Source organism: Tinamus guttatus, unplaced genomic scaffold (assembly GCF_059628265.1).
Source record: "Tinamus guttatus ecotype Peru unplaced genomic scaffold, ASM5962826v1 Tinamus_guttatus_pri_ptg000599l, whole genome shotgun sequence".
NCBI classification, from domain to species: Eukaryota; Metazoa; Chordata; class Aves; order Tinamiformes; family Tinamidae; genus Tinamus; species Tinamus guttatus.
The window spans coordinates 3,665,026-3,682,239 of NW_028289133.1; the positions used below are offsets into that span (position 1 = coordinate 3,665,026).

The window sequence follows — 17,214 nt, forward strand, 5'->3', positions numbered from 1 at the left end:
TACTCCATTTTACCTATGGAGGAAACTGAGTTTAAGTTGTCATAAAAAGTTCAAGAAAATCTCATAGTTAAAAAAAAAAAAAAATCAGTGACAGAATGAGATGAACTTACTGTGAAGCACAATAAGTTGAGCATAATTGTGCATAAGATACTGGAAATTTTGGTACACAGTCAAGTTTTTGTACTGAAAGCTACGCTCAGTTTAACTTGAACATTGGGTTCTTTAGCTTCTGTAATTCGGAATAGTAAGATTTACAAAACAGACGCATCAACATTCCCATAATACAGACTGTTAAATGGTCCTCAGAGTACAGAAAGAGATAAATCAAACCTTTCAGCAGATGCAGGTGAAACATCATTGCAGGTTAACTGCACAACAGAGAAACTTGCAGAATTATTCTTAGACGACAAGATGGCAGAGAATCTTAGAAATAAAAGGCTGTATTACTAGCAATTTTATGTTGTTAGTTAAGAATTCCTCCCTCCCCAAATCCTACTAATGGCCAAGTATTTGCTATTTTGCTGACCACTTATGCAGTTCAAACAATCATTTTAATTACCATAGAAAGGATACTCCACAGCCGATAAAGAATTCTGCTTCTAACTTTTGGAGAAAACAGTACACTTAGGAGTACTTTACACTTTACTTGCAACTTAATTCCATTATTATTGTTTTTTTCAACATAAGGAATTAGTCCTCACAAACAAGGCACTCACACCTACTTTGGGCTGCAGTTTGACCAATTTTGCAGTCGTTTCCCTAGGACACCATAACACGAGGGTGGAATTGATGTTCTGATGTCCACAGAGAAAACCTTGAGGACATTCACACTCAGCAGGGGTGAACTGGATTATATTGGCACTCAGGTCTCAACACACAGACTGTGGGAGTCCTCTCAAAGTTTTAGTTGAGCTTTACAGCACAGATGAAGGAATCTGACCTTACAATCCTGCAAGAGCCAAAGTCTTAGGATCCCAGTGAGACAACTTTTGGTAAAGTAACAAAGAGTTTTTTCTTCTGTTATTCTTGAGGTCCTTCATGACACCAAACAGCAGATCAGAACACAAAGCTCTGTCTCAACTTTTATGGCACTCTAGCCCATTGCTACAACTCTTGCCTGCCTATATACCGAGAAAGAAATAGAACAGAAGAAATATATTTGACAGTCTAAGGCAAGATACTGTTGCAAAAAACCCTCCTATAGTAGGACAAGCAGGTCCATGTGACAATGCACAAACACAAGCTTCATGGAGAAGAGGACATGCTTATTTCCTTGCTTTCTGCACTATAGGACCAGCTTGAGGGATTCCCCTGTGAGCCAGATGACTTCCTTGCTTTCCTTTATTTTCTCCACATTTCGATGCAGTTGGGCAAGCTTCCCATCACAGTTGCAGGCCCCTGCAAACCTGGCAGGACTGAGCTCTCAAAACACGAATCAAGGAGTCATAGCAATGCTCCCTACGTGAGATTTGCTGCGAGAGGCGCGAGAGGAGAGCAGGTGCTTCACCCCCATCCGATACTCCACAGCAAACCAGGTCTAGCCAGCAGCGCCGCTCTTCCCTCAACGTTCACTTGCATTTTGGTTGCCAAGAAATAGATACTAATGCAAGTATCAAGAAAAAAAAAATGCTGTTTTGCTGTAACAGCTTAGTTACCACTTCCAGATGCCTATTTTGTCTCCATTTTAGGTCAGTAACCTCTGCAAAGAATTGGCAGTACAAATGCTTTAGTCATTTTAGCGCAGATTGCAGTTATCTCTGCTTGTTACCTTGTTGGCAGAAAGACACACAGTACCATAGTTTTTCTGGTATTTCTCTTTTAATGAAGCAAACAATTTTAATTCCATGTGTTTGCCATCAGTTGTCAGAAACATTAAGGCTGTTCCAACACTTAAAAAGAAAGGAAACACATGCAGGAGCCATTTGTGGCACTCATTTCACATGTATGGATGGCTGCATCCAAGTACATCAAGTGGGTCAGGCCAACTTCACCAGGGACTCTGCTAAACATAAAAGAAATTACGATATTCACATCTGACATAGTCAACCAACACATTTCCTGCAGTGCAGCACTTTTCCATCTCCCTCTCCTGTTAAAACCCTGGCTAAAACCTTAGGCTGGTAATAGAAACTCAGATGTAACATAGCAGGCATGGCCTGCTACCATAATTAGGGGTGTACAAACCTATTCCCAAACTAAATGTTGGGCAGGACAACTTGATACGCTCTGCTCTTGTTCAAGCAAGACTTACTGAACTTAAAAATAAAATAAAAAATCAGATTCTCATGTTTCAAGTTCTGACTCTCACGAGGACAATACTTTGAGCTTTATATTGATTTTTTATTATTATTTCTAAGAGGCAAAGCACAATTCTTACTGCTGGGTGGAAGCCAAGTAGTCTCTCATTATCCACACATGTGAGGCAGCTTTTAGGTATCTGAATAAACCTGACCTTTACCTTAGATACCCAGATACGCACAACGTCAAATGTCTTCCAAAGATACTTTTAGTAACACTCATTCTTTCACCATTAAAGCAGACTTAAAATTCTACGCCACTGCAAATAAAAATTGTCTTTTCAGTTCAGAGAAAGCCCTAACAGCACCAACCCTTTGTGAGATGGAGGCCCTCAATCTTTAGGGGATCAGTGTGTCTCACTGAAATGCAGGTGCTCCCTAGGGGCTTTCTGTGCTTAACATGTGGGGACTGGAGCTATAGGATCAGCAAGGGAGCACTCCCTGCTCACAAAGCTGCGTTCACCGGGTCTCGCTGCTGCCTGAAACGACACCCGAGCAGAGGGCTGAAGTCTCTGAAAAGGTCAGAGAATCTTTCCTGGCATCACTTTAGAAAGGATAAGTGAAAGCCAGCTTGTCTAGGAGCTTGTTCCTGACCATATCACAGCACCCCACAACGCATATGGATACAAGTGAAATAGTGAGGGACAGACCCTCCTGCCAGGACCTGCCCGTGATCACCAGCCTCGAGGACCTTGTTGGCATCACCAGAACGACCCTAACAGAGAGGTTTCTTTCTCCTCTGTTTAGGGCAACAGAAGGTAACACCTGACAAAATCCTAAGAGGTAATAACAGCAGTATCCCCTCTTGGTAACACCAGCCAAGCGGAGAGCATGGTACCTGTGCCACAGGGATATCCAGCAACTGGAGCTAAGGGATTTCAGCTTCACCTGAAGTGGAACTCCTGACCAACCTGTAAGAACACCCAAAGGAGACACATGGCAGTGCAAACCTGGCTTCAGTGGGAAGCATCTGCCAGCAGCTCTCAGGATGAGTGCACAGACCTGTTGACCAGCCCAACGCACATGAAGCGCCAGAAAATATGGGACCAGCCCTGACACATTAAGATCCCTCAGCAGAGAAGACAGCGGGTGATGCCCAGGGCCACTGACAAAAACTCAGCCTTGCCTCTCCCTCCCACCGGTGGAACAGGACACAGCCAACTCCACTCCACCTCTGTCAACAGATGCACAAGGTAGACAGTGAGACTGTCTTGACTGAATATAACAGAGTTGGATCTCCATCACTTAGGTTGTGCTGCGCTAGTGCAAGGAACACCTGGGCACAGCACAAGCACGTTGCCGTGGCTGCTGTAAGGGCAAAAGGTCTGTAATAACAACATGTGAGAGTCTCTGCTGTAAATCCATGCACAACCGTTTCAACATCAACCACAGTGAGCCCCATGCTGTACTTTCCTCTACAAACACTCTCTCCCCCATGGTTTTAGACCACCTTTGGACAAGTTACCACAGTTTCTTTCCTCCAATTCAATTCTCGATCTTCTCAACTCAGTGTGCACGCTGCCTGAAGTTCCTCCCCTTGCTGACCATTCTGTGTTGAAGAAAGCACAACTGGTTAAACACCATCTTCACAGCACTACATTGAAAATAGCTAGAGTTTGTCACTAACATCCAGCCCTGCACTCTCTTACTGCAAGGCTCCTTCATTTATACACTTTTTCTTTCCCCTGGGTTTCCACTGTAAAGCCTACAAAATCAACCAAGAAAGGATTTTGTCTAGAAGGTCAACATGACATAGTAGTCACTGATGACAGAAGACAACCTATTAACAGTAAAGAGTATTTCAAATAATAGTATCCTAAAAGACACATCATGGCAGACAACAAGAAAAAAAAAAAAAAAAAAAAAAAAAAAAAGGACTCTGAAGTGAAGACAATTCCATACAGATTACTAGAGGAATCCTTATAGCCCTCAACCACGAGGAATTCTAAAGGAATGTAAGCCAAGCATCAGGCATCTATGACATGACACAGCTGATCTTGCATAGGGTAGAGCAGATAGAACAGGTAATGCTCATTTCCTACAGCATGCTAGAAAATCCCAGCTTGTCACAGCAGCCAATTGGCTTTTCTCACCCTCCAAACCAGCGTGCATCCATCTGCTGGTTCAAAACATATTTCAGTTTGTAAGTTCTGGGACTGGAATCATACTCTTTTACTCTGAGTTTTTATAGCAATACTAAAGGTCACAATACAGATGACATTTGCAATGCACAAAAAGCAGAACAAACCAACAAAAAACCTCACACCACAGGCACATGCTTGGAAAAGCCCAGGAAAAAACGGAAGACGACAACTGCAACCCTACACTAAACTGTTTTAAATGTTTAAACCACTTTTGCCTACTAAAACTTCTTCCAGGCAGCCCAGGTTCAGTACATGAGGAAGTATTTGCCAAAACAAGCTGGATTCTTCAGTTTCCAGTACTCAGCACAATCATGCAGCTTGGACAAGGAATTGAGTATCAGGCTACAATTTTAGACATCTTAACTTCAAGCTGACCTTCTCAAGAGACAGAGCAGCTCCATGCATTTGTCTGCTCTACAAGTCTCACACAGCAACACAAATTAAACTCTCACATGGCAGCAGTGATTAAAACTTAGCTATTGTTCAGTTAAATGGTGAGTGTTCAAGTCTATTCCTTGCAGCTTCTACTTGACAGAAAAGAATACAATATGAATTAAAGGCAAATAGGTCAAAGGACAAGATTTACCCCAAGCTTTACCTCTCTTCTCTTACTGCCCTTTGCCTCTTCATCAACCTCTACATTTAAATCCCTTCAACCTCAGGATGCCCATGTCCACATAACTGTCTGGCCGTCAGAGTAATGGGATATTCTTCCGATTATCTTTGGGGGGGAGAGGAGGAAGAACATATATTCAGCAGTTCTGTCATTATCTATAATTACATATGGGATAATGGCTTTTGCAGATTAAGATCTCTTTGTCTGGAAGCCCTAAGAGACAAGGTATCATCTGATTTTTCTGTACCATCATTAACTTACACTCACTTATAGTAGTTTGTTGCGACAAAAGCACAGCCACTCAATGCTAGGCTTAGGGAAAACATCCAAGTAGAAATTTAAGCTGGACACTGAAGCAGTTCCAGCAGCCTCATGTTAACTTTTCCCCTCTGCCCTACCATTACACCTAAAGATAAAGATCTCCTGCAGCTTGGGAAGAGCAAGCAGAAAAAAATGAAGTGGCATAAGATTCTTTGATACACGCTGTATAAAGATGATTATTTTGAAGTACTCTGACAACTCCTCATTCCCTCTACTTTTACTGCTCAGAGAAACTTGATTTATCTTTTATTTAAACAATTTTTAGACTGCAATTCAGCAAGCCACAAACAGTTTACCAAAAAATCTGACAACTCTTTTCTCCAAACACAGTGTTCTTGACTAGAATTAAGCTGAAGTAGCACGACTAATACCTTTATTCAGAATTTGCACACCATCGGTGTAACATCCATTTGTACAACAGTCTCTTTTTCCAAGAAAGCAAAATAAAAAGTATTGCAGCAAGCTAAGAAAAACAATTCTTGTTAACGTGCAAACTTCCAAGCAGAAACATCCAGTTCTAATTCAAAGTGATTATTTTGAAATATGTTTTTGAACTAAAAGCTTATGATTAATAGATGACCAAACCTCAAGGCCAAATACGATTTACCACGTTATTCTCAGGCACGTGATTTTGCCAGTTTGTAGTGGGGACTTCATGGAGTTTTCCTGCACATCATCCATCCCAGCCCTTCTGCACGCAGCAGGAGCACATGCAGAGGAGGCCCTAACACTGACTGATGTTTTGGCAATGCAACCTGACAAGCTCTTGAAGCTGGACAGATGCATCCCACTAAGGAGACAGTGGTGTCAAGTCACTTCTTAATATCGTGGCTTCCTTCCACACTTACACATGAGCGTGCACTCCCACTAACTGCACAGCACCTACATATGCTCTTTCCAAATGAAAATTTGCCCAACTCAAAACTCTATAGAATTCAAATAACCATCTAAGGTTTGGCATGTCTGCTGTTCGGGTTGTCACAATTTAATATACTTAGAATAAAGATAATCATTTCAGAAGTATCAGCCTCCCATGGATTAAGACTTCAGCACTGTATCTAAAAGCCAGCTAAAAGAACACTTCACTGCTTAAAATGTAAGTTAAACCACAACAGAGAAGAGTAGTAATTTCTTCAGCTCAAATCTGTTCAATATTATAAACACCACAACTTCTCTGAAAAAGTCTTGAGTGTCACACATTAGAGTTTTCTATTCCTTAAAAGGCCATCAGAAATAATTTACTCACTCTTAGGCTTCAAAAGATTAACCTTTGGCCATTGGCCACAAACTCTTAAGGATTTCGTCCAAATTAAACAACTATAAACTCTTCGTGTTCTAGTCAGAAGTTCTCTAATTGGTTTAGGAAGTCACAAAGAAATTCCAAATGCTCTTCCCTCCTGCTGGAGCTCCCAGCGCTCACTCAGTATTTGCTGCTTGCTTTGTCTTCGTCTTCATTGACAGATTTTCCTGGACAAGTCAGATTTTTTCACCACTGTCTCATCCTGCATCCCTCATACTACAGCACCTAAAATTTGCTGGCACAGTGATCAAAGAGTAGCATAAACTGAGGAAGAACCAGAGTTCCCTGCTGCAAGACTGTTGATAAATCCCTACAAATAAGAGAGGGGTCACTTGGAATTTGCAGACACCGGGTATTTTGTAAAGCAACCTACCAATCACTGAAGATAATTGTGAAAAGCCACGGAGCCCTTCAGATTTGTCCCTTACCACAGGACAAATCCCTTACCTTTCCTTGATTCTGCATGAAAGGATTAAATTTGACTGAAAAGGTTATTAAAACAAGAATCCTGAAAAACTGGATTTATTCATGGCTCCTTGGCACACAATTCACTTTCCAAGACTACCTTTTCCTAGCAAGAGAGCTATATAAGCCCAACTTGCTGCTGAAAATTGACAAAAAAAAAAAAAGTTCATGCTTTTCTGGAGTAGCAGAGAAAAATACTTGCAGATGTGGTTTCATAATCGGTCAGATTGAATCAAGGTCTGCACTGCCACAAAGAGGCTGCTCCACCCTCCCGCAAACAGCGCCCGTTCTCGCCCCCGTTCCCTGCTGCCAGTGCTGCTGTTTGCACGGCCAACGCGCCGAAGCGGCCGAGCTGAACAAAAACATCCTCTTCTCACGGCAGTAGTTTTCACGGAAAGACTTACCAGGTCTTACCTAAGGTGCTAAGAGGGCTGCAGGTGAGCTAGCACAAGGGCAGGCCCCGCGCTGCACAGTTCACTGCAAGGGCCTTCGCTGCATGGCCAGCCAAAAGCAAGAGGCAGCTACAGCTCACGGGGAGAGCTGCACTGCAGGCCCCTCCGTTAAACAACGGCATCCATTTACGTCCTTGCTACAGCCTCAGTGTGAGCATCTTCCCCCCACAAAACAGTTCAGCATCCCACTGGACTGCATAATTCTCCAACAGTGACTGTCATCTTCAGTGACCCACTTTCCTAGGTATTTTTGCTGAAACTAATACACATATTTCATTAAGGGCTCGACCAGACAACATCTAACTTGGGTTTTCTCCACATTCTTCCCCTTCCCTGTAACCCCCCAATTTTCAAGACTGCTCTTATCAGCATGCAAACATAGTAGGTGAAAGTAAGTTTCCTGACCAGGAATGCAAGAGGAAAATTTTAAGCAACAACCACCTCTGAACTGAGGAACAACATTTTGGTTTCTCATGCTAACAAATTCAAAGCAAAGAATGCATTCATTTCCCATGCAGGCCTCTGAAAACACAAGCCAGTCTCTCGAGTGCTTCAGGAGACACTTTTACATCAGCGAGTGACACTAGATGTTCCACAACTGCAACTCATTTCTGCAGCCTCTGATACAGGACACTTTTGAGTCAATACTTGGACAGGTCCGTTTTGAGTCAAACGGTATTTGCAGAGCTTGAGTTTAGTAGGAAGATCTCACAGAGAAACTGTTTGAATTTTAGACTGAATGCACAATTAAGTCAAGTAGTGGTTTCTGTCACCTTCAGGAGAGCTATAGGCAATTAATCATCTTTAGTTTATCATGTTTTAGCTTGCTCTTCTAATTCCAAACGTGTGGTTAGACTAAGTTTCCATAGCAGTGCATACCACAGAGGCAGTTAGTTTACCCAGAACCCACGCTTACGACAGCGCAAAAGATAGAAACAAACAGCTTCAGCTTCATATAAATTACAGAATCTATACGTTACCCCGTTTCTTTCTTCAATGTTTAATCTGAAAAAATCAAGTATCAAAAGACTGAAATACACAAGCAAAAACCGCAAGCATTACAATAAAAAGAAATTGGAGTAGGCAATTTAAGAGTTAATTCTAGAACAGTGTCCTCAAATAACCTCAGTGTGGCTTGATATTACAGCTGAACACGCTGCCTCTAGTGCTCCCAGCTACTGCTATCAAATGCACTGCAGCAACGTTTACTGCTAACCGTAAAGCCAGGCAAAATGAAATGCAATTAAAACTGGCATTTCAAGTTTCCTTTCAGTCCCTTGGTAGTTGCAACCATCTCGTTTAGCAACACTGCTGCAGCCCGGCAGAATGAGCACAGTCCTAACCGGGAAAGCAGTAAGAAAATCTTGGCACTTGGCAAAATTTTGACCTTAGATATTTTGATATCTAAGGTGGTTGCATTGAGCAAAATAAATTCAAACCTGTAACATAGCAGGTAATTTTGTTCTGCTGCAGTTTGTTTGCTATCTGCATGCTGCATCCATGGGCCACGATAGCTTCTGCCTGCAAGCTGCAGCAGGGACTGCTTTCCACCTGCACAGGAATGCAGACATACAGATCTCCAAGCCACCAGGTGCTATTTAGCTGGAAAGTGGGTAAGCTACCAGTAACTTTATTGGGCTCTCTTTCAGAGCTAGGAGTTGACCTAGAAAGCATTTTCAGGTCAGTTCAAAGTTGTAAATTCAGAAATAGCATTCTGATTTTGGCAGGTTGATCTGGAATACCAGCAGCAACGCTGCAACCTGTGTTCTGTACAGCCTTCTCCACCACAGACAAGTCCTCAAGCTCGTGGCAAATACTCTGTCCCCTGTTCCCCCCGGAAAGTGCATCCGCATGGCAGTATCCCCTGGGATGTCTTCGATCACAGCTCACAGCAACGTGCACTAGTTTCAGACATGAAATTAGCGTGTGAGATACCACTCCCAAACACTTCTCTAACTGATAGCACTGGGATAAAGTCTAATGTAAGTAGAAAACTTAGAACAAAGTCAGTGAAGGAGTTGGACTCTCCTTCACAGAGCCCTGGAGGACGTGCCTGCCCACTATTATGTAGATGCATAACCTGAGAGTCTCTCCAAGTTGTTGAATCATCTCCTGTAAGGAGAAGCTCATCCCATGAGAGATGTCATCAAAACCTGGCTATTTCCATATATATCTGAAAGAAACACGGGCAATAAAGCTCTTCATTTTCTGACCAGCCTAATCAGAAATTAGTAGAGCACCATACTCTATAGGCAAGTTGCACACAGAGCACAGTTTCGCTGATGGAGTAGCCCCTTGTTTTCTCAAATAGCTTCTCTTAAGAAGAGATTAGATTTTTTAACTAGCACGAATAACACTCATTCCATCATCACAGAAAGCAAGATTTGCTTGGCGTTTCCTCGAAGCCCAACTAAGCAGCCATTTTCCTAGACTTAAAAAAAAAAACAGGGTAAACACAGAACCCAATGAAATCTTACAGTTTTTTTTGTTTTCAAGTAGTTTCTACAGGATGAAAGTTAAGCCCCAATGATTTAAAAATCCAAGCAGTAGAAGTAGAGAAGTATTTGATTAAATATTTACTGGTCCCGTATCTAAGAAGAACTGCTTGAAAAGGCAAGATGAACAAGTGAGGAATACAGAATTAGCTGGAAAAAAAAAAAAACTCTCGTTTACTGTAGTTCTTATTTCATTACCCCAGTAATTCCTTGTTACCTACAACTTGTGGTCAACCTAAAAAAAAAAAAAAAATCCTATCAAGTCTAATACTCCACTAGTCTGAGAAGCTGTAGTTGAGGCAGTTCAGTAGCAGGTCTTAAAAGCCATTAAATAACTTACTGCCCATATCTTCCTAGAAGCATTTTTTTTTTTTTTGCATAATTACCTTTACTCAAAGCATTTTAGCTTGCAGGACTGACAAGACTAGCAACACCTAATTTTCTCCATTGATTAGATATTATCTAGTATCACATACTATCTGACTGCTGCTTTTCATTCAATAGACAAAAGACCAAAGCTCTGATCTTTCATCTTTCCAAGATGAAATCTGGACTGGTATTTTAGAAAAGTAAGGCTTCTGTTACACTCAGGCCACTACCCCAACTTTGATTTTTCCTTCCCGCTTTTTCTGCCTATTAGTTGTTTTTAAATCGTTGCTCAAAGAAAAAAAAAAAAAAAAGGGGAACAGAAAACCTCACACAAGGTAGACAATAAAACTGCAATATTGCATAGTACATACACTGTGTAAAGTGACTAGTCTACGACTAACTGTTATTTTTAAAAGCAAACTCAACGCCCTTTTTACATCACCGCACCTCAAAATCACTGTGCAGTTTCACACAAAACATCAAAGAAATTCCCCCATCTCTACTTACTCAGACATCTTTTCTAATTTTGAACAAAAAGCTTTGTTTTCATGGCTCTTTTCTGCTGAGTGCACACAAAGACAGTCCATTAATCTGGCCGTTATTTTGTGTAGAAACTCCTCTTACAGCAGTACAGCTGTTTCCTTACCTCTTTCAACCGCGCACTTTTTTCCCAACCACACATAATCTGCAATATCCATCTACGTTTCCAAGTCTGATTAGAGCAGCTGTATCAAGGTTTATCTAGCACTGCTGCAAGCACCTGAGCGTTGAAACGTCTGAAACTGTTTCCCTTGAAGGCCACCAAGACCACGAATGTAGGAGGAGGAAAAAATAAATAATAAATACACAGAGATCACAGGTGTGGGCAGTTACAGAGAGGCTGCCAGCTAGTGCAGCCTGGCACTGGATGGTTCCAGGAAGTTCTCCCACTCCCATCGGTGCGGATTGGATTCCCGACTGGATTCCTACGCGTGGCGCAGGCCAGCGCTGATCGGCGCGGCCGGCTCCAGAGCTTTTCCTGCTACCGGTGGGGAGATGGAGCAGCTCCGGGCAATGGGACTGCTTTAAAAAAAGAAAAGCTGGAAAGCAGCGAGCGGGAGGAATAAAAACCCAAGCTGCCTTTACTGTCGCATTCCCAAGGAAAGCTCTGGATGCTGCGGCGCAGGGAAGCGGCTGGGGAGAGTCGCTCGGCCTGGAGCATCCCGCTGATCCCGCGGCGCATCCCGCACCCGCGCAAGGTGCGCACGGGGCCTGGCGGGAGCGGGGCCTCGCCGAGGCGTGGAGCGGGGACGAGCGGGGCCTGCGGCTCCTCGCGGCGGGGGCAGGAAGGTCCTGAACATAATTAATAAATAAATTAACTGGGGGGGGGGACGCTGAGAACCGGAGAACGGTGGCGGAGAGAAAAAAATAAATAAATAAGGAAAAGGGAGAAAAGCCCCGGCGCGGGCGGCGGGAGGGGGGACCCGAGTCAAACTTCCTATTAAGGGCACGGGAGCGGCGGCTGCCCCGGCCCGCAGCCCCGGGCCCGCAGCGCCGCCATGGCCGCCGCCCGCCCGCCGCGGCTGCGCGCTCCGGCCCCGCCAGGGCAGCGCCCGGGCCCTCGGCGCTGCCGCACCTGCCACCGCCCCCGCGCCGCCCCCGGCGCTCACCCACGCTACGGTAGCCCAGGATCGCGATCTTGCGGGACTTGGACGGCGGCATCTTCTCCCCGCCCGGCCCCGAACCACATCAAGGGCGGCGGCTGGCGCGGCGGTCGTGGTCGCGGCGGCGGCAGCGGCGGGGAGCGGGCAGCGCCGCCAGCCACATGCGGCGGGGGCGGGAGCGAGTGTCCGGGCGCGCGCGCTGCGCGGCGGCGGCGGCGCCCGCCTCACGTGACCGCCGGCCCCTCGCGCCCCGGCGCCTCGCGCGTCACAGCCCGCAGCGGCGCCCGGCGCCAGGGGGGAAACGCGCTGCGTCACGGTGCGCCCTCCCCCCCGCCGCGCGCCCATTGGGCCGCCGCGCGCGCGCGCCGCGGAACGCGCGCGCCCATTGGCTGCGAGGGAGCGGCCGCGGCCACAGGCGGGGGTTGAAAGGGCCAAGCGGCGCCGCGGATTGGCTGGGGGGAGTGCCGCCGTTCTGCCAAGCGGCGCTGCGGATTGGCTGAGGAGCGTCGCGGCTCTGCCCAGCGGCGCCTCGGATTGGCTGACGCGTTGCGGCGCTGCCGCGCGTGCGCTCGGAGCAGCCGTTGGTCCCCGCAACGGCCGCGCGGGCTCCAACGGCTGCGCCCGGCGGCGGGAGGCGGCGCCCGCCCTGAGGGGCCGCTGCGCCCGCCCGCAGCTTTCGCCCTCCCGCTGCCGTTTTAAAAACGCCTCGCCGTTTCCTCCGTGCGCTGCCCTTGTGCGCTGGCTTCTGTTTGCCCCGGGGAAATGCCGGTCCCGATGACTATGCAGTGCTGGGGGCGGAGGTCGGAAAGGAGAGGGAGCTGCGGATCCAGGCGGCAGCAAGTGTGTGTGGCCCGCTGCCCCCACTACACATTTTCCACATACTTTTGCAAATGACTTATTTACTTTTTATTTATTTATTGGCATATTTACAAAGTCAGTAAAAGTACAGCCAGTATTTCATCTATCTTTTTGTTCGCTCATAGGTCTTACATGACACAACAGGCTGGTACAACTAAATGGGCCCAGAAGCTTGGTGAGGAAGGACACAAAGGAGAATTGTGGTGTTTTCCTTTCTGACTTGCATCCTTCATTCCCACATACTAGAACTCACCTCGCCTGATGAGCTTTGGGGCAGGGAAATACAGCAAAATGATATTAGTCATACACAAAATGATTAAATTCCGAAGAAGTAGAATAGCTGTAGGGAGGATACCTGTCATTTGGGGTAGTCTTGGTCATAGCTTCATCTTCTGCATTACGGAATCGGCAAAGGCCGAGTATCGGTAAGGTGTGAAACGCCAGCTCTGCTGGTCTCTCGTGAACAGGGATGCAATGAAAAGAGTTCTTCCCTGCGATGAGAGGGAGCCTACTCCGTCGAGACAGCGATGTGTGGAACTGCTGGGCATCATTCTGCACGCTCTTTTGTCTGTGTCCAGCCGCTTTCTTTTCCACTTCACCCGTAAGACACATTCCTATTCTCCTGTATCATTGGCATTTGTGCAGTCCTGCTATGCAGATACATTGAGTGGGGCCAAGTAAAAAAGAGCAGCACGTAGAACTTCTTTACAGGCTTTGGGAAATTGTTCAGCGCTCTCAAGCCAAGACGTATAGAGGAACAGTGCTGCTTCTTAGGGTATCAGAGGTCTTAGGGAGTGTATTAAGAGACAAGCATCTGTGGTGGCCCCAATCCTGAAAGACCATCTTTTGACTAGCCCTGTAGCTCTGCTGTCATCTTTGCACTTACTCCCTTTGCCTGAAACTACGGCACCCTCTTGAATTTGGGCCATTTGCTGAGCCACAAGGCCCAGAGGAGTGAGATGGGAGTTACTGTCCAGCAACATAAGTGGGTTTTGAGAACACGAGGGAAATCAGTGGCAGTTGCATTTCAGCTTCTGTATTCTCACATTTTTTACTGCATATCCTGCAGTGTGTAGGATATGCAGTGTGTGTGTGTGTTCTATTCTCCGTCTCCTTAAACCTAACCTGCACTTTTTGGAACATATACTCAGGTACTTCTCCATGCTCAGAGCACAGGGTGTTAACACCAGTATTTTAATTTCTTGGAGTTTCTGGTTTTGCACCCTCCTAGACGCCCTGCTCATGTTGATTAGGTCTTTCCCCTTGTCCTTTTTTCTTATCTCACTCACCTTTTGGACCCTTGTCTATTTATCTAGTTCCTGGAACTTGCACTTGTTAACTCTGCCCTCGTTTAGGAGAGTTTATTACTGCGCGGTTCCTGCTCCCCCTTCGGCTGCATCGATTCATCATCACTGTGAGGACTGCCCGTCTCCAGCTCCCCTGCCCGCTCAGCCCTGCTTTATTCACGAAATACAGGTATGCTCTCAAATCAGATGTGTTTTCCTGTCAGCTGAGATGATAAGTTGCATCCATTTTATTATTATTAACAAGAGGCACTCTGTAAATGCAAACCATGAATATACCTGCCCAGGCTCAGAAACTGGCAAAAAAATGGGATGTGCAAGCCCAAAGCGAGGAGGCATATGGAGTGAGATTAGGAAGAAAAGGGAACGTTCATTCTTGTGTTGCATCTGTCTGGATGGAAGAAAATTTGCAGTGAATTTTGTGTAACAGTCAAATATTTCTGTGGTAACACAGTACATACGAAGTTATAACCATATTACTATTCTTACTGCACGTGAAACAAAACTGTACAAGCAACTGCTGCTATAGAAATTGGAGATATAATTATTTGCCGTATACGTTAGCACATCAGGACCTTTTGAAGAGCATCCAGTGTGAGCTATTTGCCTGGCACTTGTACAGCATCTACTGTGCTGCCCACAGAGGTTGGGGAGTACATTCAGTTCAAGTCTTAATACTTGTTCCTACTCCTCCTGCATTTTGACAATGAAAGTATTTTCCAAAGTTCAGTGAGAACCATGAGCAAGATAGTAAGTCTATGGTAACCCCCTCCCCTGAACAAACATTTGTAGCACAGAAAAAAATAATAATAAAAAGAGGGGGAAGGAAGGAGACAAATTCAAAATAAACGAAAAAAAATGACTTTATCCAGATCTTTAGAAGTGAGTATAAATGAGTGTCTTGAGCACACTGTCTTTGCACAGTGTGCATTGTGGGGCAGCAAGGGCAGCATTAAATCATTTGCCACGACATCTCCCTTAGAAAGCCCTCCTCCTAGGAAGTGTTGCATGTGGGAGCACAAAGGAAAGTCCCCAGAAACTTTTGAATCAAGCTGGTTGCTTTTAAAACTAACTGGAGAGTTCAGTATGAGCAGTTAAATAGGCTGCCATAAGAAGGGATTAAAGATGTATGTAGGACTTCATTGCAAATGGATGTGAAACCAAAGCGAAGCCTCCGACTTACCCCTACGTTCTTCGAAAGATGGCAAAGATGCTCTGAATGCAACTCACTCTTGGAGTTCCCTCCGGGAGCTTCTGGTCTGCTGGGATGCCCTCAAGCCTCTGGAAACGACGCTGCCTTTTGCCATGTTATGCAGCCATTCCCCCAGAATAATATTCCTTAGTGCCACAGCATGAATAGGCCTCGGAGACCCAACAATCGCAGTTCAGTTTCATAGTGAACAGCAGATACTACCTGTGGGGGGTCACGGAGCTCAGACCCTTTAACTAAAAGGAGTCCAGGAGTAAAACAGAAGGAAAGTTTTGATCATCAGCCCAGTGATCAGTATTGGCAAATGATGATTTTCCTAGGGAATCAAAAGCTGACACCATCTTCACTAATGCTAAAAAATATTGAGGGTTAAAGTCTAATAAAAAACAAGGTCTAAGAAAATATTTCCTCTTGAAATCGGAATGCCTACAAATATTTAAACCAAGTACATTTCAATAAATAAATATGTTAATCCGTTTCCTTCCAGGATCAAGAAGTACTCAGAATAATTCTGCTTTGCAGAAATCTCTTGCTGGGGCAGAAAGTGCACAGGGAAGCATGGAAATCCGTATGTTTCAGGATCATCTAGATTAAAATATTATACATTTTCTACAGAATCTCACCTGCAGGACTGAGAATGACCTACAATACTGAATAATCAGTCACGGAAGCCCAATGCACTGAAGAAAGGGGGCACCTGGAGTCACTGTCATGATCTCACATTAATGGCACGAGGCCCCATTGGTGGCACTGCTGTTTTTCTTGCTTGTGGAATTATATTCCTATTCTGCTTCTCAAAAATTCAGAACTATGAATTCCTAAAAATTTCCAGATACATTTTTGCCGTGTTGAGCCTGCTCACTCTAACTTTGCTGGCCACATCTCCACGACAGGTAAACAGCACCTGAACAGGCTCCACATGGGCAGCCTGCACATGGCTCTGCACCCTGCGGTCATGCAGACCAGGCCAGAGCTGGGCAGAAGAAAATGCTCATGTAGAGCAGTGTGAGGTAGAGAGAGATGCTGTGACACTCGGGGACAACCCCTGACATCTTGTTTTCTAGAAGTTTCTAACACAAGTTCTGGAGAAGTATCTCACAACTCTGGACTTTCAAGAAGCTGCATCTATTTAGGTGGCATCTGCAGGTAATACCGACTGCAGCCAAAGCAGCTGGTGCAGCTCAGTGTCATGCACAATAATAGCAAGGGAACAGTCAATGGTTAGCTGGTCACAAACGGTGCTGGAGAAAGTTTGCTAATGTTTTCCGGAGAAAATAATATGAAAGGAGACAGATAAAGTATGAGAGCAGTTGTCCCTTATGTACCATATGGATATTCAAATTTTATACAGGAAAAAATGTGACAAAGCCCAACATTTCCAAACATTTAGATCATTATTTAAGTTCTTAAAGAAAATGCAACATTTTGAGGAAAGGGTTTTTCTTAAAAACTCACTTTTTATATTATAGTTTATATTTTTACTGTTAGTATTCTACCTCAATGTCTATAACTGGGGGGAAAAAAAAAAAAGCCCTCATCAGTTTACTGTCGTTATTCCGGAACAGATTATGCTAGAAGGATAGGATTTTCAAAAGAAATTTAACACATTCCATTAGCGTAAGTTGCCTTTAAAATAGAAGGAAAAAAGACTGCTTTTGCTTCTAGTTTACACTAACCAAAATGCACGTAAACCTCATATATGCAAAAGAAACCGTCAAGAACTGTTAAAAACAAACTGAT

At 44.8% G+C, this 17,214-nt stretch overlaps 1 protein-coding gene across 2 annotated transcripts in view; it reads right to left on the reverse strand.

Annotated features, from left to right (window-relative positions):
* RHEB (Ras homolog, mTORC1 binding) overlaps positions 1–12,371 on the reverse strand; it is a 32,866-nt gene extending 20,495 nt beyond the window's left edge. Inside the window, exon 1 of one of the 2 annotated variants that reach the window (XM_088534768.1) lies at positions 12,109–12,371. In XM_088534768.1, the coding sequence (XP_088390894.1) occupies positions 12,109–12,160 (52 nt within the window). In that variant the 5' untranslated portion in view covers positions 12,161–12,371. The remainder of the gene's footprint in view (positions 1–12,108) is intronic. The other variant, XM_088534767.1, reaches the window with a different exon arrangement.
* Between the last annotated feature and the right edge of the window lie 4,843 nt (positions 12,372–17,214).